The sequence below is a fragment of the Gopherus flavomarginatus genome, chromosome 24 (genome assembly GCF_025201925.1).
Source record: "Gopherus flavomarginatus isolate rGopFla2 chromosome 24, rGopFla2.mat.asm, whole genome shotgun sequence".
NCBI classification, from domain to species: domain Eukaryota; kingdom Metazoa; phylum Chordata; order Testudines; family Testudinidae; genus Gopherus; species Gopherus flavomarginatus.
In genome coordinates this window covers 16,355,893-16,381,284 of record NC_066640.1, presented here as the reverse complement: position 1 = coordinate 16,381,284, position 25,392 = coordinate 16,355,893, and the positions used below count along the sequence as shown (strand labels likewise).

Genomic DNA, 25,392 nt, shown 5'->3' with positions numbered 1-25,392 from the left:
GATCTGTGCCCGGGGAAGAGAGGAGCTGGGCGGCGGGTTCTGTGCCCGGGGACGGGAGGAGCTGGGCGGGTTCTGCGCCCAGGGTCTGTGCCCGGGGACGAGAGGAGCTGGGTGGTGGGTTCTGTGCACAGTGTCTGTGTCCGGGGATGAGAGGAGCTGGGCGGGTTCTGTGCCCGGGGACGGGAGGACCTGGCCCCGCAGCCCAGAGCGCGGCGCTCGGACAGGGTAGCGGAGGAGGCGGGCCCGGGGGCGGCCCGACTGGGGTGGGCGGCTCCGACGCTAGCCAGAGTCCGGCAGCGGGCGGGCGCTCCAGTCCCGTGAGCTCCGAGCGCTGCCGGCTTCCCAGCGCTGCTCCCTGCCCGGGTCGGGGAGGCTGCGGCCATGGAGCTAGCGGGGGCCCTGCAGCTCGGGGAGCTGGCGGCCGCCTTCGCCCGGGTGCCTGTCTTTCCGCTCTTCGACCTGGGCTACTTCATCGCCTCCATCCTCTACCTGAAGTACGAGCCAGGTCAGTGCGGGAACGGTGTCTCTGGGGCCCGGCTGCCTGTGCCCTGAGCCGGACCCCCAGCTTAGCCAGGGGCCCCGCTAGGGCAGGACAGCTGCTTGGGGCCCGGTGTCCCGGCAGCGCGGGAAGCGGGGGGGTTCCTCCTCAGGCTGCCTCGGGGCTTAGGGGGGGGTCACCCATCCCCAAATCCCGCTCAGGCTGCCCCACACCTCAGGCTGGCCAATGGGGTCCCTCCACCCCCGACTGCCCCCTCGCCTCTGCCTTCCATTCCCAGGGGGTGTGCGGCACAGGCCTGTCTATATAAGGTCGGGGACGAGCAGGGCTGGTAAGTGATCACCGACTCAGAAAATAGCCCGTCACTCAGCGGGTCGGGGGAGGGGTAGCAAGGGACAATACACTGCCCTCGGGCTGGGGTGGGGGCGGGGATCGAAAATCACAACCAGAGGAACTGCTCTATAGATCCCTGCCCAGAAGTGTCTCGCTTGCCCATACCTCACTCCCACTGAAATACACAAACTAGGCCGATGCCCACTAAGCTCAGAAACAAACTGGCAGAGAAAGTTCAGGAAACACTGGCCAGGAGACCCTAGGAGGATCCACAAGGTAACCATGTCAAGGGGAGAGATTGAAAATAAGAAACTTCTACATCAGTGTTCAAAATACCAAGAAGTACAAGACTGAAGGATCCTCCAATTAACCGATTCTGTTAATAAAAAGCAAGGAAGAAAAAGTTAACAGCACTAGGAGAAGGGAAAGAGATACACTATGTGGTATCTCATCACTGAAGCAGGTCTGGACAATAATGCCAGATCTGGGTAAAGGACTGTGAAACTGTCCTAGAGTGATGCTAATTAGACTGTGGTTGAACTTGGGCAAGACCTGTAGCTTGTCCTGCTAAGAAAGATTTTGAACACAGGAGTTGAGGGGTTCCAACATGTGGGATGGGCAAGGGTCATAGATGGAAAATGTGCCTAACCTGAGGCCAAAGGAAGGAAATGACAGAGTGTAATCTGCTCTGCAGTAATCTGTCACTTAGTCAATAATATAAAATGAACATAGATACGGCTGCATAACCCTATTCTGAGTAGGCAGCTGATGTACTGACAGAGACACTTGGCATTACTGTACTCTACCTATGGCAATGACAGCATAGTTTTTTAATTGCACTGAATTGGCTAGGATATAGAGGTAGAAAAAGGTGCATGCGCATGAAAACATCAGTAAATCACAGTGAGCACTTGCAGTACTTTATGGTTCAAAGCACTGTACTGATGTTAAGAGTAAACATTTAATTCAAAAACAGAGGCTGCCAAATAATAGCTGCCTGGGTTGTCTCTATTAGCTGTTGCTGTAAGACCTTATTGAAGAGAAATTTTAGATAAAAATGAAACAGTCTCAAGTTTCGCTGGCTTCCTGTCACATAGGACTTCCTCTTGGTTTATTTGCTGTATTTGAGTCTTTCCCCTGTGTACCATTTCCAGTTATTTTGCCTACTTCTCCATGTCTAATTCCTTTCTGAAATTAGAATCAGAAGGATGGCAGCTTACAAGTGGAAAGTGTCTACAAGGGGGCACCTTCTTACAGACTATTTTGCATGGAAGTTTTTGAGTAGGGCTGTCAAGCGCTTAAAAAAATTAGTCATGATTAAGCACACTATTAAACAATAAAATACCATTTATATAAATTTATATATATTTTGTGGATGTTTTCCACATTTTCAAATATATGTTCTGTGTTGTAATTGAAATCAATAAAGTGAGGACTGTTCACTTTATATTTATTATAAATATTGTAAAAATAGTATGCACAAAAAATAAACTGCATTCAAAAACAAAACAATGTAAAACTTTAGAGCCTACAAGTCCACTCAGTCCTTCTGCTTCTTCAGCCAATCACTCAAACAAACAAGTTTGTTTACATTAATGGGAGATAATGCTGCCAGCTTCTTGTTCACAATGTCACCTGAAAGTGAGAACAGATGTTCACATGGCACTTTTGCAGCTGGCACTGCAAGGTATTTATACCCCATAAGAACATAAAAACATAAGAAAAGCCATACCGGGTCAGACCAAAGGTCCATCTAGCCCAGTATCCTGTCTACTCAGATGATGAAAATGAACATGTGTCGGTCTGCACTGATTTGGATTGTTATCGGGCAGAATCCATCATCAGCATGGACCCATGTTCTCTGGAATGATGGTTGAAGCATGAAGGGCTATATGAATCTTTCGTGCATCTGGGTGATGTGGAGAAAGTAGATAAGGAAAAGTTATTTACTTATTCCCATAATACAATCACTAGAGGTCACCGAATGAAATTAGTGGGCAGCAGGTTTAAAACGAATAAAAGGAAGATCATCTTCACACAGCGCACAGTCAACCTGTGGAACTCCTTACCTGAGGAGGTTGTGAAGGCTAGGACTATAACAGGGTTTAAAAAGAGAACTAAATAAATTCACGGAGGTTAAGTCCATTAATGGCTGTTAGCCAGGATGGGTCAGGAATGGTGTCCCTAGCCTCTGTTTGTCAGAGGATGGAGATGGATGGCAGGAGAGAGATCACTTGATCATTACCTGTTAGGTTTGCTCCCTCTGGGGCACCTGGTATTGGCCACTGTTGGCAGACAGGATGGTGGGCTGGATGGACCCTTGGTCTGCCCCAGTATAGCCATTCTTATGTTTTTATGTATTCTGTGTTGTAATTGAAATAAATGTATTTGAAAATATAGAAAAACATCCAAAATATTTAATAAATGTCAATTGGTATTCTATTGTTTAACAGTGTGATTAATCAACAGCTCTATTTTTGAGTGAAAGTAAATCTGAAAGAAGAGTTTCATAAAAATCATACAAACAGAGCCAGAAGGTACCTCAATAAATCATCAAGTGCAGCCCTCGTTCTGCCTCAGCACAGTAGTAAACTTGTCTTAGACCATCCCTATTATGAGCAGCAGTTTTTCCAAACAGATGCAGGTACCCTCTGCTGAGCTATTAGATGGATTCCATGTACATCTTGGTACTGCTTTGAACAGGGGGTTGGACTAGATGACCTCCTGAGGTCTCTTCCAACCCTAATCTTTTATGATTCTATGAAGACTGCAGTGGGTGCAACTATGCCTCTCCTCACATCTCATCAGCCAATTTTTTCTTCTTTGACCTGCTTTACCATGATGGTGAGCCTGAAACAGATACTTTTTTGGGTGCAGTCTCAGCCTTGCCAGAGTGTGACTGTCTGTTCTCCAAACAAACAAACAAAACAAAACCAACCCAACCAACCAAAAAAACCAAAATCAATCAATCACATTTAGTGCAACAGGTAGTTTTTAAGGTCTTAATAAAAATCTCTCTAAAATCCTTAACAGAAGAAGAGTCTGTTAAGTACTAGGTCTTTGGGGAAGCTCAAGGATTGGTTATTAAAGTGGCTGATGCAAGGAAGATTCCCATTAATAGCATCATTTTTCTCCAGCAGCTCATTAAAAAAATGGTTCCTGATTTGACTGGTTTTGAGCTCAGCGTGACAACTAGTAGAGAGATCTGCTCTTGGAAACTAATCTAATTGGTTATAAAATAATTAAAATCAGAATTCTCAATCACTTCCTGGTAAGATGAGTCTAATCAGAAGGAAGAGTACATGAATCCTTTGAACCACTTAGCAACAGGTCTATTTAACTGCACAGGGCTAGTGCTGGGAGGATGGGAGGGGAGGGGAGTGAATTAGTATGCTCTCCTTTTACTATAAGAGACCTGGGTTCATACTGCAGCTGAAGCCGCATCCTAATGTCCGCCAGTGCTGCCACAAAATTTGTCAGCTTCTGCTCAATAAGAGACCAGAACTGGGATAGCAGCTCAGGAATGAGATGCATTAGCAGAGATTTGTGAGTTCCTGTAACTAGGATTGCAGATCAGAATTAATGTGCAGCGGCAGATCAGTGTGTGCACAGCTCTCGTGGCCCCTCCCTGCATTATGCCTGCATGGACTAGCCATGGCTGACATCATTGCTCAAAGAAACCATAAATGAGAGGTCTCTCTCCGCCAGTCGGCTATGCCCATCTAAAGGCATTTTGATATTTGTCAGTGTGAAAATATTCACACTACATCCACCTAGCAAATCATTCCTCCTGTGAGCATTTAGACCAACAACAAAAGCATGGACATTAAATCTGTCACTTTTAGACTTCACGTTCTGAATTCTGCTGTTGCTTACACCTGTGCTACTCACTGATGTCATGGGAGTACCAAGCAGATATCGTAGAATGCAGCCCTTCTGGTTTTTCCATGGATTCCATGTATATGCCTTGTCACCATCCTTATTTGTGCCAAAGAGAGAGGTCAGAGCTCCTGTAAATGGATTGGAATTAAATTAGCTTGTACAGGAATTCTGCCACCAAAGGTTTGATTATAAATGACTTCTGTTATTAGAGCATGCTTTTCAGATAAGAGTGATCTGTGTCATCTTGAATGTAATTTGGTTAGTATCCAGTTCTAGAGGGTAGCAACCCTGGGCAGTATGACTTGGAAATTTACCAAAACCAAGAAGGTTCCTGGAACACCCTAAAAATCCTAAACTGAAGGGAGATGTCAACTTCACAAATATTCTTACAGTTCTCCATGCAGTGCCTTTGAGGCAGCATATCTGGGGTTCAGGAATTGTTCTGTCTGAATGGATATTTCATCCCCATCCAGAATTAGTCAGCTGTTGGACAAGGTGACTAGTTGGACATCAGCAATATATGAAGATGTCCCTCAAAAAAAAAATTCACCTCTGAATTTGTCAGAATAATTGCCTAATAAATAAGGAAGAATAATCCATGTCAGTGTGGTTTTGGCATGCTCAGATTCTGCTTTTATTCGGTATAAAGTAGATTTCTGTACTAGTGGATTTACAACATTTTTTGTTAGTCTCTGTAAATAGAGCTTCGTGGTTTTCCTTGTTTGATCACTTACAGGCCACTTCCAACAGGAAGCCCTGAGATGAATACTTAAGAAGTGACTAAAAAAATAAATAAAAACATTATTTAAGTATGCAAGCCAGGTAGAAACATTCTTGGGTTACAGAGCAGTGCGTGTAGCCTCTTGCTACGTTCCTAGTGTCATTCAGTCTACAGCTTCTATAGCTGAGATCAGGGAGTGGATAGTAATATACTATTTGCTTTTTGGGTGAGATTACATGGTGTTATATGGCAGATGAGATCAGCCATGTTGTATGTAAACTTCAAGGCTGATATTAACTCCTAAAGAAACTGCCTAAAAAGCTATCATAGTTATTTTATTTTTACTGGATTTTTCAGCTGTCCCAAACATATTTGAGAGAGAGTTCTCTTTATAGCTGAGTAGTGTGGGCTAGGCATAATTTGACTAAGGCAGGCTCCAGTCATTATTATTGAAGTAGGGCTTTGTTGGTAATGGTGTATAATGTTAACTTGGCAGAACAGAATTTTACCATCGTTTCATTCTATGGCCTGCCAGTGTACTTATTGAACTGAGTTCTGTCCCCTGCAGATGGGGGCCCCATTGGGTAATTATTTGCCAGATGTAATAGCTGCTTTCACCTCAAAAGATTCCAACTTGGACAGAGCAGGGAGGGGGCAGATCTGATGAAGGATGTGTTCTGACAGAATATTTTAAAATAATTTCTCATTGCATTCAGAATCTTTACTGCCTGGAACATATTTTTTTTTTGGCATGTATTTGTGCCTATCATTTCTGAGGTTCAGCAAAAGGTAAAATAAAAAATCCAAGACCTGTTTCTTTAAGCAAGTAAAGTTAATTGTAGTTGGGCCCTGACAGTCTACTTCTTACTGAGCACTTGGCAATTTGTAGTTGACAACTTGAAACACCATATATAGGATGCTGATATGAGTTCAAGGTTATACAGCATCTTGCAGAATTTGTTTTTAAAAAGTTTCCCTGCAGAAACATGTCTGTGATGGTAGACTTTGGGGAAGAGGGAAGTTCTCTGATACACAAAAAGCAGCAGATTGTTCTTGGGAGTAAGGAGTTGATTAGCAGCAAAATGGCAGCTATGCTTAATAGACTGGCCCCATTTTCTACTCTACAGGGAAGCTGAAAGCTAGCACAGGAGAAGCAAAGAATCATATAACCCCTTTCTCTTATCTTAAAGCTTCAGGATCACTGTTTGTGTGTTAATTGATTATTTTGTGATGAATGAGGGGAACAGGTGGTGCAGGGGTTCTAGAGGGCCCCTAGACTGAGGCCAGTGCATATTTTTAGACAGTGGTGAGCTATCAGTTTCCAAAACAAAATATCAGATCATCATTCCTTCTGGCATCTATAGAGAGTAACAGCTGCACCAGGGGTTAACTCTTGGCCAGTTCATAGACTTCAATTAAATCAGATCATATCAATGTCTGCTGAGGCCCACAAGTTGTGATCATATTTATAGTAATTTAATGCAATTGGTAGAGTTTCAATTAAATCAGTGACAAAGAGAATTTAAGGGATTGAAATAGGAAAATAATCTTAGCTATGCCCTTTGGTTCCCTCTCTTCTTTTACATACCTTAAGAGGCTACCCACACCCTTAAGGAAAAATCCAATCTTTGCATCTACATGGGGCATCATGCAACGCATTAAGATGATTACAACATCGTCTTACTAATTCTCTTCTCACGCAGCTATGGGATAACTGCTGCTTTAAGTCCAATTCCATGTGTAAGAAAATTTGGATAGAAAAATAATTAACAAAAATTAAATATATCATTCAGGATGATACACATATAATTGAAGGAGGTCAGTGTAACAAACAACTACTGCTGTCTCACAGTTCCTTCTTTCAGCAGCTATGCTCAAGGATTCATGCAAGGATAGGGGACAATTGGTCTGTTTCATCTCTCTCACTTCTAGAAGAGCATGTTAATATGGAAACAAAAGTCACTATGTAGGTATTATTTATAGGTGGCTTAATGCTTTGCATTGCCCTCTCAATTTCAAAGAACACTGGGGGTAGAGGGTGGTAAGGAGGAAAAAGAGAAAGACAACCACCAACTTAGCCTTATTCTCACAACAGAAACCTGGGAGAATATCCTGGCTAAATGTGAAAGATACTTTGAGTTCTTTATCCTTGTGATTCTTCCAGAACAAGATAATAAGCAGGTACTACTGGCCTCCAGAACATTTGTTTAAGGTTAGACTGTTGCAATCAACTGTTGTCAAGGAGACGCAAACAGCTATATACCAACATTTTACACATCTCTATCCCTGTTAAAAAATGCATGCATTCTGAAACACCATATAGAGTGCTCTCTCAAAAAGAGAGTGTTGCTATCATTCCTTCTCCAAGTCTGTGTATTTTAGGAGTGCTAGATGAGTTGGTATTACCAGTTATCATTAAGAAATGGATTGCAGTAACTATTTTAGTAGCCAAAAGGATTATTTGGAGAAAACAGAATTCTGCCCTCAGATACAGACTGATTTAGTGAGCTTTCTACTTCTGCATTAATGGGGGAGGAGGGAGACTGTCTTATAAAAATGCTTAGAAAAAAATATATGAGGATGTCTGGTTACACATGAAACTACTGGATACTTTTGCAGTTTAATATATGTTTGTCCCCAATACTCATAGGTTATTTATCTATTTAGTCATTTCAATAATTGATGCCCTGCATAAACTCTGCAGGTTCAGGGTTTATTTGTAAGACGTGGACAAAAGCAATTAATATTGAATTGTTATTAAGGCTGTTGATTAATCACAGTTAACGTATACAATTAACTCAGAATTAATCACGATTAAATCGCAGTTTTAATCACACTGTTAAACAACAGAACAAAAATTGAACTTTAACTATTTTTGGATGTTCTTCTACATTTTCAACCATATTGATATAAATTACAACACAGAATACAAAGTGTACAGTGCTCGCTTTATGTTTTTACTAAAAATATTTCACTGTAAAAACGATCAAGAAAGTGTGTTTTTCAATTCACCTCATACAAGTACCATAATGAAATCTCTTTATTGTGAAAGTGCAACTTACAAATGTAGATTTTTTTCCTTACATAACTGCACTCAAAAACAAAACAATGTAAAAAACTTTAGAGCCTACAAGTCCACTCAGTCCTACTTCTTATTCAGCCAGTCGCTAAGACAAACAATTACATTTACTGGAGATAATTCTGCTAGCTTCTTATTTACAATGTCACCTGAAAGTGAGAACAGGCGTTCACATGGCACTTTTGTAGTTGGCATTGCAAGGTATTTACATGCCAGATATGCTAAACATTCGTATGCTCCTTCATGCTTTGGCTACCATTCCAGAGGACATGCTTTCATGCTGATGACACTCGTTAAAAAAATAATGTGTTAAATTACATTTTGACTGAACTCCTTGGAGGAGAAGAGTATGTCTCCTGCTCTGTTTTACCTGCATTCTGCCATGTATTTCATATTATAGCAGTCTCGGATGATGACCCAGCACATGTGGTTCACTTTAAGAACACTTTCTCTGCAGATTTGACAACATGCAAATAAGGTACCAATGTGAGATTTCTAAAGATAGCTACAGCACTCAACCCAGGGTTTAAGAATCTGAAGTCCCTTCCAAAATCTGAGAGGGATGAGGTGTGGCGCTTGTTTCAGAAGTCTTAAAAGAGCAACACTCTGATGCGGAAATTACAGAACCCGAACCATCAAAAAAGAAAATCAACCTTCTGTTGGTGGCATCTGACTCAGAAGATGAAACCGTAAATGCATCAGTCTACACTGATTTGGATCATTATCGAGCAGAACCTGTCATCAGCATGGACGCATGTCCTCTGGAATGGTGGTTGAAGATGAAGGGACATATGAATCTTTAGCGAATCTGGCACATAAATATCTTGCAATGTCGGCTATAACAGTGCCATGAGAACACCTGTTTGCACTTTCAGGTGACATTGTAAACAAGAAGTGGGCATTATCTCCTGCAAATGTAAACAAACTTGTTTGTCTGAGTGACTGGATGAACAAGAAGTAGGACTGAGTAGACTTGTAGGTTCTAAAGTTTTACATTGTTTTGTTTTTGAGCGCAGTTATTTTTTGTACATAATTCTACATTTGTAAGTTCAACTTTCATGATAAAGAGATTGCATTACAGTACTTGTAAGAGGTAAACTGAAAAATACTCTCTTTTGTTTTCTACAGCACAAATATTTGTAATCAAAAATATAAAGTGAACACCATACACTTGGTATTCTGGGTTGTAACTGAAATCAGTATATTTGCAAACGTAGAAAATATCAAAAAAATTTAAATAAATGGTATTCTATTATTGTTTAACAGTGTGATTAATCATACAATTAATCTTTTTAATTGCATGATTAATCGTGATTAATTTTTTAATCATTTGACAGCCCTAATGGTTATTTATATGGTATTTCCATCTTGTGAATGTATTTTTATATATATATATATATATATAATTTCACATAAAAAGAACTGAAGAGAATTACACTGTCCCTATCACATTGAAAATGTTACGAAGTTTCAAGATATATAGGGTAGAACTATCAAAACAGAACCAGCTTCTGGCCCTACATGGCTGTATAGTTATGAAATAATTATGGGCAAAGAAGAAATGGGAAGTTTCCCTTATTGAGAGTTTAGTGTTAGTGTCCTGAGCAATAGGACAGTGATTAATTCAGGGAGAACAAGAGCTCTCTATGGGCTCATCTACACAATCCTGACCCCTCAGATCTCACACAGGTTGCAGAAACCTATAGACTTGTTTGCGTTTCCTATTCCAGTCTCTTCACCTTCACTGGAATTTTGTCTAGTTGAATTGTAACACCTTGTGAAAGGGACCTGCAAATCAAATAGTCTCAAAAGCACAGAGAGCACATTAATATAATATAAACAGATGAAAATGGATTTAATATGCTTCTTTGTAATACCTGGAACACATCTGGAAGAATATTTTATAATAAATAAATATAAATCTTAACAAGGCTGCTATCTCTTCTCCTAGCCTGGAGCAAGGAAAATAGATACCAGAGGTCTTGTCCTGCTTAAAATCAGGTCTGTCCAAATTTAAGACCACCTCCTTGAAAATCATGCGTTGTGTCTGATTGTCACAGTTAAGGCTAGCAAGTGATTGGGCTTCTGCAGTGATGAGTCCTAGGACATGAACATGACTATTCCTTGCAATCCCCTAAGCAACACCTTAATCATTTTTAGGTGATTTAATCTGAGCTTGTTGACCCTGTGTCCCCCCTTTTTCCTGTACTAGACGGCCTCTGTTTTGTCCTGTATACGTTCTAAGAGCTCTTGATCAGAATGGTTTTACTGTGTGTGTTTGCCCAGCAACCCAGCCACCTTAGCTGGAGGCTGCTTTAGAAATAAGCTAATAAAGTTCTATATGGGTTTTTGTTAGTGTTCTTGATACTTATACTTAGTACTTAAGTATTAACACTAAACAGACTACAGATTGAGCCATTCTGTCCTACATGTTCCGTGGAGGAATCTGTAGCAGGACACAGAGCTCTTCACCTGTTTGTTGTCAGGTCTTCACACCAGCCTAGAGTGGACTGGAAGTGGGAATTTTCTGTAACTTTTTAGTGACTCCTAGGCATGCCTCAGTTTCCTCCGAATGTTGCATTGCTGGAGTTAACATGTCTCCTGCACTGTTCCAGGAGCAAGGAGGTGTGTGTCTCACCTCCCTGTCTGGGTGGAATAAATGGAGTCACTGCAAAACTGGCTTAAACTCACTCAAATCAGAGAGTCCAGCAAGACAAAAAGATGCCCCAGTGAAACAGCAGGAAACCCCAACAGCTGGAGGTCGGACTTGTGAACTGAGCTGGAGAACAAGGTGTCAGGTGACTGGAAGAAGGGCTGCTTTTTGGAGGCCTGAGGAGCCCAGACCTGGGGAGAGCTACAGCTGAAGTCCATTACAGCTTGGCTGACTCATCATGGCACTGGTTTGGATAGGATGGACTACGCAGGGGTCGGCACACAAGCTGATTTACTGTGGCATGCTGCTGCCAGCCTGGGATCCCGGCCGCTGGCCCTGCTCAGCCCATTGCCGGCCTGGATGGACAGAACCCTGGGCCGGCAGCGGGCTGAGCAGGGCCGGCGGCTGGGACCCTGGCTGGCAGGGGCCGGTGGCTGGGACCCCAGACCGGCAGCGGGCTGAGCCGCTGAGCCTGCCGCTGGCCTGGGGTCCCAGCCACCAACCCCACTCCACCCGCTGCCGACCTGGATGGACAGAACTTGGGCTGGCAGTGGGCTGAGTGGGGCCGGCGGCCGGAACCCCAGACCAGCAGCAAGCTGAGCCACTCAGCCGGTCCGCTCAGCCCGCTGCCAGTCTGGGGTTCCATCTGCCGGCCCCTGTAAATGTAAAATGTATTACTGTCACACAAAACCTTAAATTACCGCGAATAAATGAAGACTTGGCACACCACTTCTGAAAGGTTGCCGACCCCTGGACTACAGTGTAACTTCTGTGTCTCTGTGCTAACATAAGGACCATAAGATTGTGTAGCCAGGTGATTAATAAATGGCTACCTTGTTTTTTTTTAAAGGCTGCCTGTGTTGCTGTAAATCCTCCCTGAGATAAATGCACCCTGAAGGGGCTCAGTATAAGCCTCTCACAGGACTCTGGCTTGACTGGATTTACTCAGGGAGCCACAGAGAAAGACAGCAATTGCTGGTGCTGAAGGCCCAGTCTTGGAGACCCTGGGCCTGCCCCTGTGGAATTACAGGTGCCTAGGACACTGAAGGCTCACTCCCAGGAGAATGGTTACCATAGTTTGACATGAGACTATGGTGATGGAACATCTGGTCGAAAAGGGACACTGGTGGCTCCAGTCAGCACTGCTGACCGAGCCTTAAATGTCCGGTTGGTGGTGCTGCAGAGCTAAGGCAGACTAGTCCCTAGCTGTCCTGGCTCCGCGCTATGCCCTAGAAGCAGCCAACATGTCCGGCTCATAGGAGGGAGAGGCCAGGGGGCTCTGCGTGCTGCCCCTGTCCCGAGCAGACTCTGCGACTGGGGCCTAGAGCAGACCCTGTGACTCCATGAGAGTTGGTTGTGACCAAAAACTGTTTACTGTCTCTTGGCTGTTCAGTGATCCCTGAATTAAACGAGTTGGTGGGTCTGAGTCCAGTGCCCAGAGAACAGGTGTCTAAAGCATAGAAACCATGTTCATAAGGGGCACCTTTCTTCCAAAGTCTATTTGGCAATGCTCAATATTCATAGAGGCTGAACTATTCCCCTTTTTGGCAGTCGCAGAGAGGCCAATGAGCAAATGAGTCAGAGACTGAACTCCCCATATCTCTACAGGCAGTAGTGGCCCCCAAGTCTGAGGTGAGGTACACTATCAGGGCAGCTTTCACTGTTGCTTAGGATGTCTGTCAGTTTCACCAGAGTTTAAGTCATGTACACAATAAGATCCCGTCTCACCAGGTGTCTCATGTAGGGTTGCCAATTTTCTAATCCCAAAAAACTGAACACCCTAGTCCCACCCCTTCCCCGAGGCCCCGCCCCTCGCTCACTACATTCCGCCTCTCTTGGTGGCTTGCTCTCCTGCCACCCTTACTTTCACTGGGCTGAGGCAGGGGGTTGGGGTGAAGGAGGGGGTGAGGGCTCTAACTGGGGGGGGTGCAAGCTCTGGGCTGGGGCCAGAAATGAGAGGTTTAGGGTGTGGGAAGGGGCTCTGGGGTGGGGCCAGGGATGCAGCATTTGGAGTGCAGGAGGGGGCTCTGGTTTGGTGGGGGCTCAGGGCTGCAACATGGGCTTACCTCTGGTGGCTCCCAGTCAGCGGTGAAGCAGGATGGCTAAGGCAGGCTTCCTGCCTGTCCTGGCACTGCAGACTGCGCTGCACCCCAGAAGTGGCCACCAGCACGTCTGGCTCCTAGACGGAGGTGCGGCAGCTTTGCCCGTTGCTCTCGCCCGCAGACAACACCCTCACAGTTCCCACTGGCTGCAGTTCCTGGCCATTGGGAGTGCGGAGCTGGTGCTCGGGGCAGGGGCAGCATACAGAGCCTTCTGGCCTCCCCCTCCTATGAGCCGGACGTGTTGGCTGCTTCTGGGGCGCAGCGCAGAGCCAGGACAGGTAGGGACTAGCCTGCCTTAGCGCTGCAGCACCACCAACCGGACTTTTAACGCCCGGTCAGCGGTTCTGACTGGAGCCGACAGGGTCCCTTTTCGACCAGGTGTTCTGGTCACCGTAGTCTCATGTCAAACTATAAATGAGGCTTTTCTTCTATTAGCTAGATAAAGTGCATCTTTAAGTATGCCTCAGAACCAAGTTAGTGACTTATCTTTCAAGGTAAGTCAAGCCTCTGATTCTATGGTGATGGCAAATATGGGGGCAAAAGAAGTCCAGGCAGCCTGGCTTGGCACGGCACTCTCCGCACTCTATTTGCAGTATCTCAAACAGAACCAATACTGTAAAATCCCGTAGAATCCTAGAGGAAGCCCCTCTGCAGTTGGATTTAGTGTCAAAAAGATGACTGCTTGTAGTAGAAAAGTCCAATGACTAACTAGCTTAATGATCAGGTTAAAAGACTTATGGTTTCTGCCAGTCTAGTTGTCCCAGCAGCGGCCCCAGCTGCAGCCCCAATCACCCCTACATCATCCAATTGCTCCCCCAGAGGTTCTGACACCACAGAGGAGCAAGAGGAGGGACTCAAGTCCATCCACTCCACTAGGTCTCAACCCAGGATCCTAGGGGTTTATCAAAGCATCAGGCCTAGTTACTGAGCTAACCCCAAATTGTTTTCCTCTAGTTACTGCCTACCAGTCTGGAACTCCTTCAGTTTGGGGCATGATAATTGGCTTAGCAGACTCTTCTCGGTGTCTTAGTGGCCTGTTCAATCAATCTGATTTAGGGTCTTCCACTCCCCCAGGGCAGTGGGGGCAGCAGCAGGAATCCAAGCCCTTGCTAGTAGAGGCAGCCTTCACAAAAATTGTTGCTACTTCTGACATAACTCAACATCAGCCTTGTGTCCTCATTCAACTCCATCCCCCCACCCTTTTCCTGAGGGACCAGTGCCCTTTTAAACTGTTCCTCCAGTGGGACATGCTCTTCGCTTTGAGGGGCAGGGGCTCCCCAGCCCACAACTGCTCGACTCCCAGCCATGGCTCTACATGGAGCCTTGAGGCCTCATCACACTGCTCAGAATAGTTTCCATCCTCCACAAACTGTAATAAAACTTGGCTCACTTCCTGTGACATGCTTATATCACAGACTGTTGTGTGAGAATTTACTTCTATTGTCAATGCAACTCTATCTAGCATTTTTGTGCAACTCAAATTCTTAGAAAACTACCTAGATCTATGCACTGACATTTGTTGGGTTACAGCTGGAATCTCAACTGCCGCTATTGAGGATTATCAGAAGTTAGAGGGAAGAGCAGTTAACCCTTCCACTTTGTAATTTTAGTTATTCTCTGCCTAGCTGATCAGTTATGTTGTTTGGGATAGTCCCACTGCTTCATGATTGTATGCCTACTGGGGGAATCTCTGTCAATAAAATTAGTTTTTCTTTACATGAATACTGTTCTCTGCCTTTTTTCTGATGGAAAGCATGCAGGTCAAGTCTTCTGGCAAGAAAAAGCCTTGGGGTTGTGATGTGTGTGTAGATTATATTTTCTCAATTGGAATCTTCACAGGAGCTGTTGAGATGTCCCATCAGAGCCCTGTTGCCTCATGGCTTTGTGCTATGCTTCATTGCTTTGGAAGTTATATTCTTGCTGATATGTTACTTGGGGAAGCTCCTATTGATTATTTCAGCAATAACTCTAGTGTGCTCCTGGCCACGGCAGTATGGTGAGTCTTTCACACTTTGGTACTGCTCGGGGGGGTGGGTGGTACTCACGGTGCCCAATTTGGGTGAATTAGGAAAAGGAGGGGATTAGATAGGGAGGAGTATGGAATTGTCTTTTGAATTTCTAGACCTAGTTTCCAGTTAATCTGATGACCTAACGTTTTGATGAGATGAGCTAAAGTTAACCTACATTTGGGTTATTTCTGTTCATAGATGCCTCAGTTAAACTGTAGCACAGCCTACAAAACCAGCACACACTGTACTGGCTCTGAAAAGAGGCTGTGTTTGGGGTAAACATGGAGTGAGTGCAAGCACTTCACTGAAATTGTGTATCCTTTTGTGTTGATCATGATGGTAAAGTGTCTGCAGAATTTAACAGACACTGAAAAGTTTAGTTTCCTAATACCAAAGGGGATTTTGTATTCTGTGCAAGCAGCATCCAGCACTGCCTTCTCCATGACTCAGTAACTTAGAATGACAGCACAGACACTATTCTCTCACCATCTCCTACACAGTCCAATTGGGACAGATGGGTCACTGCTTGAACTCTTTGTGGTTTTGTTCCAGGTACTTGATTTTCTTCTGCCCCATGAACCTCTTCTACAAGTGTGTCAGCTTCTTGCCTGTGAAGCTCATCTTTGTGGCAATGAAGGAGGTGGTTAGAGTTCGTAAAATTGCTGTTGGGATCCACCACGCTCACCACCATTACCACCATGGGTGGTTCATTATGGTGGTTACTGGATGGGTCAAAGGTAAATCCTGAGATACTGTAACTTATGAGTGGTACACTCAGCCCCTGAACAGAGGGAGAGGAAAGTCTGGAAGTGCAGCAGAGGCACTTGCACCATGTCTCTCAGTAGTGACCTGGTTAGCTAGGGATGAAGCTAATGGGTTCCTAATAATGATGCTTAACAAAAAGATTCTTTAATCCTTGTAGCACAGTTATGAATTGGGTCATCATTCCCATTTTATTGGTGGGGAAACTGTGGCACAGAGCATTGCCTGAGGCCACACTGGGAGTCAGTAGTAGATCTGGAGATAAGATTCAAGATCTTTAGTTCCCTGTCCCATTCACGTAACCACTAGCTATGAATCACCTATATATTTTTCAGGGTGTTTCTGTCTATGCCAAAAGGTTTAAATCCATTTTCCTTAGGGTTTTTGCTAACAGGGTGTTTAGTCTGTGTCAGCCCTGCTGATTGAGATGGGGACCAGATACCCTTCCCCTACATGACAACACTTTACAGAGCTGTACAAGTGTTTACTTTGGCTCCAAGGTTAGTTTTAGGATTACTTTTGTTTTGATCGGGAATAGGTCTTATGACCCTTTTATTCCTTTCAGGACTAGCCTGGTTCCCATATGATTGGGAAAAGTTATGCTTTTGCAGGGCTCTTCTGGTTTGGCGATTTCATCACTTCACTTTAACTGTTTCCTAGGTTCTGGCATTAACCTGGTGTCTAATTTTGAGCAGCTGCTGCGTGGAGTCTGGAAGCCAGAAACAAATGAAATTATTCATATGACCTTGTAAGTATCTAGAATACGTTCTCTCAGACCAAGAACATATCCAAGAACAGTGCCTCCTATTTTGTGCAATTCTACTTGATGTGCTGCATGAAATGAGACCTAATTTCTTTCCTAGCCCAACAAAAGCCAGTCTGTATGGAGCAATCCTCTTCACCCTGCAGCAGACTCACTGGCTCCCCATCTCTAAAGCCAACCTCATCTTCTTCTTCACCATGTTTATGATTGTTTGCAAGGTGAGTTTACAACAGGTTTGCAGCTAAAGAGTCTACAAAACCAAAGGAAAGAAGGAGTGTGCATTGCCTCAGGAGTACATAACTAAGTTGGGGGGCCATATCACCACTGGAGTACAGAGTCAGGCTGGGGTAGTGGTATCACCATAGAGGTATGGAGTGAGGTTGGCAGGGACAGGATTGCCAGAGTTATGGAGACAGCAGCTTGGGGGAGGCATATCCCCACACAGGTGTGGAGCCGGGGTGTGTGTGTGTGCATATTGCCACAGGGTAACGAGTCAGATTGGAAGAGTTAATCAGTTTAATGTAAAACTCTCCCTTCTGGGATGCTGCTTTACATTTTTGTTTAGTCAGATTCTATCCAATGTCCCCTTACCTAAAGTACAAATATTTCCATGTAGGGTGCTGCAGTTCTGACTAGTGGATGTTGGCAGTAAGAATTTTTCTTTTATGAAGTTTAAAAAGTAGTTGGCCTGAAATGTTGAAAATGGCATTTTTGGCAAGGACAATTAGCAATGAGTAAGGCAGAGGGACTCCATCGGCTTGCGTTCAAGAGAAGCCCTAGGACAAGCTCTTGCCCAAGCTCTGGGTGACCCTCCTATGCTGTTATTGATAGCCCTGGGTGTTCACACTGTAGTTAGCCTGTAAAGAAACTGGGTGTTGAATTCTCCCAGTATTCCAGAGATATGGGAGATTAGGGTCCCAGCACTGAAGACCCAAATCACTTAGCAATATTCACTCTCTCTACAAAAGGTTCAGGGAGCTGGGGCAGGAATATGCCTTGACAACTAGCATAGACGCCAACTTTTCCCAGCATTGATGGGTGCTCGCCCTCCCCCACCCTCGCCTCCCGCCCCACCCCTTCCCCACCTCCTCCCAGTCCTGCCCCACCCCCATTTCAACCCCTTCCCCAAAGTCCCCACCCCAACTTAGCCTGCTCCCTGCCCCATTGGACCCCTTCCCCAAATCCCTGCCCCGACCCCACCTATTTCCCGAGCGCGCCACATCCACCCCCCCTCCAAGTGCTTGCCGCCACAAAACAGCTGTTTTTCGGCAGCAAGCACTGAGAGCTAGGGGGAGAAGCAGGGAAGGTGCACTTGGGAGTAGGCGGAGGTGAGCTGGGGGGCAGGGCAGGGAGCTACCGGTGGGTGCAGACCACCCACCAGTTTTTCCCCCATGGGTGCTCCAGCCCCAGACCACCCACGGAGTCAGTGCCTATGCCAACTAGTATTTAACAGGTGAGGTATGTGATCTGTAACTGCCCATCTCTGATGTTGCATGACAGGTGTTTATGGCTGCAACTCACTCGCATACCTCGCCGTTTGCTCCAATAGAAGGCTTCATCTGCCCAGTACTCTTTGGCTCTGCTTCTAGTGGGCACAACAGTCACCATGACCACCATGAGGATTCCCATGATACTTCCCCTCCTGCGAAATCTAAGGAGGAGCTGAATGAAGGCACACGGAAACGGAAAGCGAAAAAGGCTGAATAAGCGAGATCAAATACACGTGGTGAACAAGCCAAGGAAGAATCTCACAGAGCTGCACTGAAGTCATCTCCAAGCCACCTGTGACCTCATATATCCGCCAATCCCTGAGGTTTCAAAAGAGAGAGATGGAAATCAGGACACTGCCAGATGGATCCCTGAATTTCATCCATGCGCTTCACCCTGTTGCTAGCTTCATGATCTTTGTCTCTACATCTATTTTCAAGAGGGTTTTAAATTTGTGCCAGGCTGAGGTTTGGGTACAAGTTCCCAGCCCACCAACAATTATGAAAGCATTTTGTTATTATACAATTCCTACTGCCCTCCTGTTTGCGCCTCTCCTGCCCCCCATCATTGAAGGGGCTGTTTTGTGTTCCTCCAACTCACAAATTCCTTAAAAAGAAAATGAAATACTTAGAAACAGCTGAATATGGAAATTTGCTGAAAAATCCAAACAGTAAATTATCTCATGTGAAGCTGAGCTCATACATTTCAGCTCCCATACTTGCAAAGTATCCCATGATGTAGGGCTTCAAACTAATATGGTATATTTTATATGCCTGATGGGCCTCGCCAAGTACCACTTGGGTAATTACATTTTTCTCATCTAAATTCCCCCTGCAATTCTTAATTGATACAACTTCTTCACTTCCTTAACTTAAATGTTTACACGTTTTGAAGATGTAAAATGCTGTAAATGTGCTATATTCATACTGTTACTATCTTACACAGTTGGGTAGTGTTGTTAGCTGTTAACTCTAATTGCCAACAACTTTCTGCCCCACCCCAGAGCTGACTGCATTTCATTGGGGAGGTGAAATGATCCCTAGAGTTTGGATACTGGTTTGTTTGTAAACTACTTTGGAATCCTGACAATACAAGCACAATCTAAATGATTATTTATTATTATTTATTATTGCTAAGGCACCAAATTATTGGGCCTGAAATTGGCTTCTAAAGAGAACTCGGAATCTGTATTTACACAGTAGGGCACATTTGAGGAAGGTCTTAGGCCCTCAAGTACACTCTAGCCCATGCTGGTTCCAAAGCAGGCTGGAGGGTGGGCTTGATTCTCTCACTGCTGGGAGGGACATTTCCTTAAATTAAGATTTTATAAACCTAGGAAATGGTTTTCAGATAAATCTGATTAAAACACCACTAAACATCTGACTGGAGTGCATCTGCAGAGGAAATGAGCCAAACTTTTATTAGCTAAGGCTGTAGAGCACTCTCTCTCAAATGGGACAGAACACCACACCCAGGCGGTGAGTGGGTTACAATAGCACAAGTATGGGCCTGGGAGAAGGGCCTTTGCCCAGAGGGTGAAGAAGGAAATGGTCAGTCTCCTGAATGTGGAAAGCCATGGCTCGTGGAGAATTCAGCCAGTTCTTTCATGTCGTGCTCTGTGAATGTTTGGGGATAAACTTTAGGAAGGGTTTGAAATCTATGCATTGAATTTGTTTTTAAAAGTGTGACCTTGAGTGTTGCTGCCACAAGAAGTGCATTTGGGTGCTGAATTTCCTGGGTCAGCTGGAGCTGGGAATACTACTGCAGAGGCAGCCCAACTGGTGCTTGGGAGCATATGGGTGACCTTTCAATGGCATTGCATCCTGCCAGCCTCAGCTGATGGTGTAGTTGCTCTGACTCAGCCTAGGTGGGTGAGTGTGTTTGGAGGTGGGGGAAATAAGTGAAAGGAATTCAGAGAATCTCTCCCCATCCCTACTCCAAAAACTTTAATTTTTAAAAATCATTGAAATAAATGGAAATTAGTTGCCTAGTGGGGCTGGTGCATGTAACCCGAAACCAAATCCTACGTACAACAGGACTAAAGCCAGTACAGGAGATCAAATTAACTGTGCTTCTTAGTTTTCAAAGTGCCTTATCCTTGTGGCCTTCTCTCACTCATTACAAAATACAAGAATAGGCCTGATAGCTGTCTATTTTAATACATTTTGTTTTATTGAAGCCTGATGTTTCTCCGACACGTGCCAGAATATATTTAATGTTCAGTGAGATGCTTTATTCAAGGGGAATTATTGTTTTATAATAGCCATCAACAACATAAAGAGATTGTGAAGTGACTCAGTGTCCAGTGGTGCTCAGGAGGCAAATGTCTGTCCCTCTGACTTGCTTAAGCCCCAGAAGCACTCTAGTTACAACAGATTCCTGGGATGTGGTTACTGCCTGCTTGGCCTCCAACCCAGTTATGACATGGTTCTAAGGTGTAGTGTAGGTTAGACCTCACTGTGTTCTGTAACCAGACTAAAGCCTTGAACATGACTCAAGGCATACTTAGTCTGGTCTATGCTCTAAATGAAATATGTGCACCTACAGGGTCTACTGCCATTGCTGTTCATAGTTCAGGCTGATCACATGGGGGCTCAGGAAAGAGGGGGCAACTTTTTGGAAGCTTGTTAGTTTCCCTGTTAGAGTTACAATGGAAGCTCATGGCATGAAGATGGAAATGGGGATGACGCATGTGCACCCACATACACATCTCTGTATAATCTGTTTGAATCGATTATTGAGTCTTTGCAATTAAAGCTGATAAATCCATATGACTCTTACGAGAACAAGAGTCCTGCATGTTTGCTCTACCCAAACCCTTTTGCTGTTATCTAGGGCTGAGTGCCAAGACTCTTTCCAAGGCAGACAGTTGGGTCAGGCTGATGCTCTTTGATAAGACCTAGAATACATGTTCTGTACAGTATAAGAAAGCAAAGTCTTCAGGCCTTCAAGGAACCGTCTCAGGCCCTGACCAGGGTGGTGAATGCAGCTGCAGAAAGAGAAGGGTCTATTACATTTAGTCAGGTCTTCCACAGTGAGAGCCATAGGGCCCTTTATTGAATGAGCAGGTTTCAGCTCTGGCAGCCTCTGGCATAATTCCAGCACTGGCCTCCCTAACCCCAGATGGTAGAGATGGTTCTACAGAAGGCAGTGCACCTAGAACCTACCACAAAGGAACAAGTGGCCCTTCAGGGCTCCCCCCACCTTTTGGTAGCCCACTGGGGCATCCTGTATATACAATGGCTACTTTAGGACTATAAGAGGAGACATGTTTGGTTTTGACTCTTGTAACAGTAACAGCCATGAAGTCCTATGGAGAGATGGTTTTATTTACTCACTGTCATGGCACAAGAATGTGAGTGATGAGGACAACTCAGTGCAATCCACCTGCCTGCAATGCTTTTAAACAAATGAAGACCTGCACAGGGCCAATCATCTCTCTCTTCCTAGGAGAAGTTTAAGATTTAATATTTTTGCCCTCTCGGTGATCATAGCCTTTGCTCAGGGCATCAGTCCCTTGGTCAATAAGCTGCAATGAATGGTTAGATCTGAGGTGTCGCTGTGATCTGAGGCAGGAGAGGAAAGGCCAGTGTGAAGTGGGAAGAATGAGGCTTGCTGCATGTGTTGAAATCCATCTTTTCAAAAAATACATGGTTTTAACAATTGTCCTCTCCCATCACATCCACAGAAAATGTTGAACCCATCAGTAAAATGTGCTCAGTGTGTGGTGCTGGCTGGGACTCACAGGCAGATGAAGGCAGAAGTTTCAGTTACTTTGTAAAGTTCTAAAATGTCTCAGCGTCCCATGCTGTGCTAGCGGTGCTGAACATTCCCAACTCCAAGTCATGCAGCAGTGCTGGAGCAGGAGTGGGCCTCCCAGGGCAAACAGTTTCATAGCACAGATGTCACTGCCTCCAAAGATGTTCTGATCCAATAACTTTGTTGATACTAACGCTAGTGAGACGTATCTAAGACCTGGTCTACACTACGCGTTTATACTGATTTTAGCAGAGTTAAACCAATTTAACGCTGCACCCGTCCACACAACGAGGCCCTTTATATCGATATAAAGGGCTCTCTAAACCGGTTTCTGTACTCCTCCCTGACGAGAGAAGTAGCGCTGAAATCGGTATTACCATATCGGATTAGGGTTAGTGTGGCTGCAAATTGACGGTATTGGCCTCCGGGCGGTATCCCACAGTGCACCACTGTGACCGCTCTGGACAGCAATCTGAACTCGGATGCACTGGCGAGGTAGACAGGAAAAGCCCTGCGAACTTTTGAATTTCATTTCCTGTTTGCTCAGCGTGGAGAGCTCACCAGCACAAGTGACCACGCAGAGCTCATCAGCACACGTAACAATGCCGTCTCCTGAGAATCGAAAAAGAGCTCCAGCATGGACCGCACGGGAGGTACTGGATCTGATCGCTATATGGGGAGAGGATTCTGTGCTAACAGAATTCCGTTCCAAAAGATGAAATGAAAAAACATTTGAAAAAATTTCCAAGGTTATGATAGAGAAAGGCCACACCAGGGACTCAGTGCAGTGCAGAGTGAAAGTTAAGGAGCTCAGACAAGCCTACCAGAAAACCAAAGAAGCAAACGGAAGGTCCGGGGCAAGGCTGAAAACATGCCGCTTCTATGCTGAGCTGCATGCAATTCTAGGGGGGTCCGCCACCACTACCCCACCCCTGTCCGTGGATCTGAGGTGGGGGTGGTAATCTCAGCCATGGCTGACGATTCTGCGGACGGGGAAGATGAGGAGTAGGAAGAGGAGGACAAGCTTGCAGAGAGCACACAGCACTCCATTCTCCCAACAGTCAGGAGCTTTTTCTCACCCAGACAGGATTACCCTCCCAGCCCTCCCAAGCCAGTAGCCCAGACAATGAAGCCATGGAAGTGACCTCTGGTGAGTGTACCTTTGTAAATATAAAACATGGTTTTAAAGCAAGTGTTTTTTAATGATTGATTTGCCCTGAGGACTTGGGATGCATTCGCAGCCAGTACAGTTATTGGAAAAGTTTGTTAACATGTTTGGGGATGGAGCGGAAATCCTCCAGGGACATCTCCATGAAGCTCTTCTGGAAGTACTCCAAAAGCCTTTGCAGAAGGTTTCTGGGCAAGGCAGCCTTATTCCGTCCACCATGGTAGGACACTTGACCACGCCATGCATGTAGCAAGTAATCTGTTATCATTGCATGACAGAGCCTAGCTGCGTATGGTCCCGGTGATTGCTGGCACTCAAGCAACATCCATTCTTTATCTCGCTGTGTTATCCTCAGGAGAGTGATATCGCTCATGGTAACCTGGTTGAAATTCAGGAATTTAATTAAGGGGACAGAGATGGCCATTCCTACTGGGCTGTTTGCCTGTTGCTTAAAAGAAATCCTTGCAGGTAGCCAAACTGGGGGAGGGGAAGGGGAGGAATGACACTGAGCTTTTTCGCGTTTGGCTAGCAGGGATCTTCCCTGCTACCAGCCACGAGGGGGGGGGGGAAGGGGGGTGATTAGCAGTGATCTTCCATGATACCAGCCACGCGGTGGGGGGAGGGGCAAAGCGATCATCCCAGAGAATTGGATGGGGGTGGTTTCTGCTGCTGCATGTTAACAGGAAAGCAGCACTGAACGGGATTTGCTTGGTATTTGGGAAAGGAGGGCACTGTGTATATGAAGGCTGCAAAAGCCAAAAGATAATGGCTTACCATGGCCGCATGCAAGTCGAATTCTGATGCCCGGACCTGCGTCTGCGAGATCTCTAACACCAGAGCCGCAGGCACTCAATATTAAGATGCAAAATGCGACCTTGTAGTGAAATCACATGTGCTATGCAAGGTGAATAGTGTTGTTCACAGTGAAAGAGTATAAGCATTGTTCTGTAAAATCTATCTTTTTAAATACTTCTCTCCCTTTTTTACCTCTCTCATGCAGCTGCAAATTTTTCAAGCCTCCCTACTCCATCCCAAAGGCTATCTCAGATAAGGCGGAGGAAAAAAAGGACGTGAGACGAAATGTTCTCGGAAATCATGGAAGTAACCCGCAATGAAAGAGCTCATCTGAATGAGTGGAAGGATGTGGTATCAAATTACAGGAAAGATGCCAGTGAACGTGAGGACAGGAAGGACGCTCGAGATGAGAGGTGGCGCCAGGAAGATCAGAGGTGTAGGCAGGAAAATATGCGGTGGCGGGATGCAATGCTGGGGCTGCTGCGTGATCAAACTGACATCCTCCGACGTCTGGTGGAACTTCAGGAACAGCAGCAGGGTCACAGAGTGCCGCTGCAGCCCCTGTGTAACCACCCTCACCACTCACCGTGTTCCATATCTTCCTCACCCAGACGTGTAAGAACGCTTGGGGGAAGGTTCATGCACCCGCCCACTCCACCCCTGTGGACAGCCCAACCAAAAGGCTGTCATTACTTTGAAACATTTTTAGTGGCCTTTTCCTTCCCTCCTATCTTCCTCCCAAACCACATCCGGGATACTTTGTCAGTTCTCTCCCTCTTTTTATAATGACTTTTTAATAAAGAATACATGATTTTTAAACGATAGTGACTTTATTTCCTTAAGCAAGCTGTAATTGAAGGGGGAGGGTGGGTTGCTTACAGGGAATGAGTCAATCGGGGCGGGGGGGTTCATCAAGGGGAAACAAACAACAGTCACACTGTATTCTGGCCCGTGATGAAACTCGTTTTCAAAGCTTCTCTGATGCACACCGCTTCGTGGTGTGCTCTTCTAATCGCCCTGGTGTCTGGCTGCGCATAATCAGCGGTCAGGTGATTTGCCTCAGCCTCCCACCCCACCATAAAGGTCTCCCCCTTACTCTCACAGAGATTGTGGAGCACACAGCAAGCAGCAATAACAATGGGGACATTGGTTTGGCTGAGGTCTGAGCGAGTCAGTAATGTGCGCCAGCGCGCCTTTAAACGGCCAAATGCACATTCTACCACCATTCTGCACTTGCTCAGCCTGTAGTTGAACAGCTCCTGACTACTGTCCAGGCTGCCTGTGTATGGCTTCATGAGCCATGGCATCAAGGGGTAGGCTGGGTCACCCAGGATAACTACAGGCATTTCAACATCCCCAACTGTTATTTTCTGGTCTGGGAA

General features: G+C 45.2%; 1 protein-coding gene and 1 long non-coding RNA gene across 3 annotated transcripts in view; one reads left to right on the top strand and one right to left on the bottom strand.

Moving 5' to 3' along the window:
- Positions 1 to 287: 287 nt before the first annotated feature.
- On the top strand, positions 288 to 19,397 carry TMEM38A (transmembrane protein 38A). Of its 2 annotated transcripts, none has more exons than XM_050934020.1 (6): positions 288 to 505; positions 15,106 to 15,262; positions 15,828 to 16,012; positions 16,698 to 16,785; positions 16,901 to 17,018; positions 18,301 to 19,397. In XM_050934020.1, the coding sequence occupies exons 1-6, from the start codon at positions 382 to 384 to the stop codon at positions 18,505 to 18,507; spliced, it is 879 nt and encodes a 292-aa protein (XP_050789977.1). In that variant the 5' UTR covers positions 288 to 381; the 3' UTR covers positions 18,508 to 19,397. The 2 variants fall into 2 exon arrangements, with proteins under 2 accessions (XP_050789977.1, XP_050789978.1); XM_050934021.1 differs by lacking the exon at positions 288 to 505 and adding an exon at positions 7,517 to 7,613.
- LOC127040189 (uncharacterized) overlaps positions 4,737 to 25,392 on the bottom strand; it is a 65,650-nt gene continuing 44,994 nt past the window's right edge. Inside the window, exon 5 of the long non-coding RNA XR_007771398.1 lies at positions 4,737 to 4,839. This is a non-coding gene — a long non-coding RNA (uncharacterized LOC127040189). The remainder of the gene's footprint in view (positions 4,840 to 25,392) is intronic.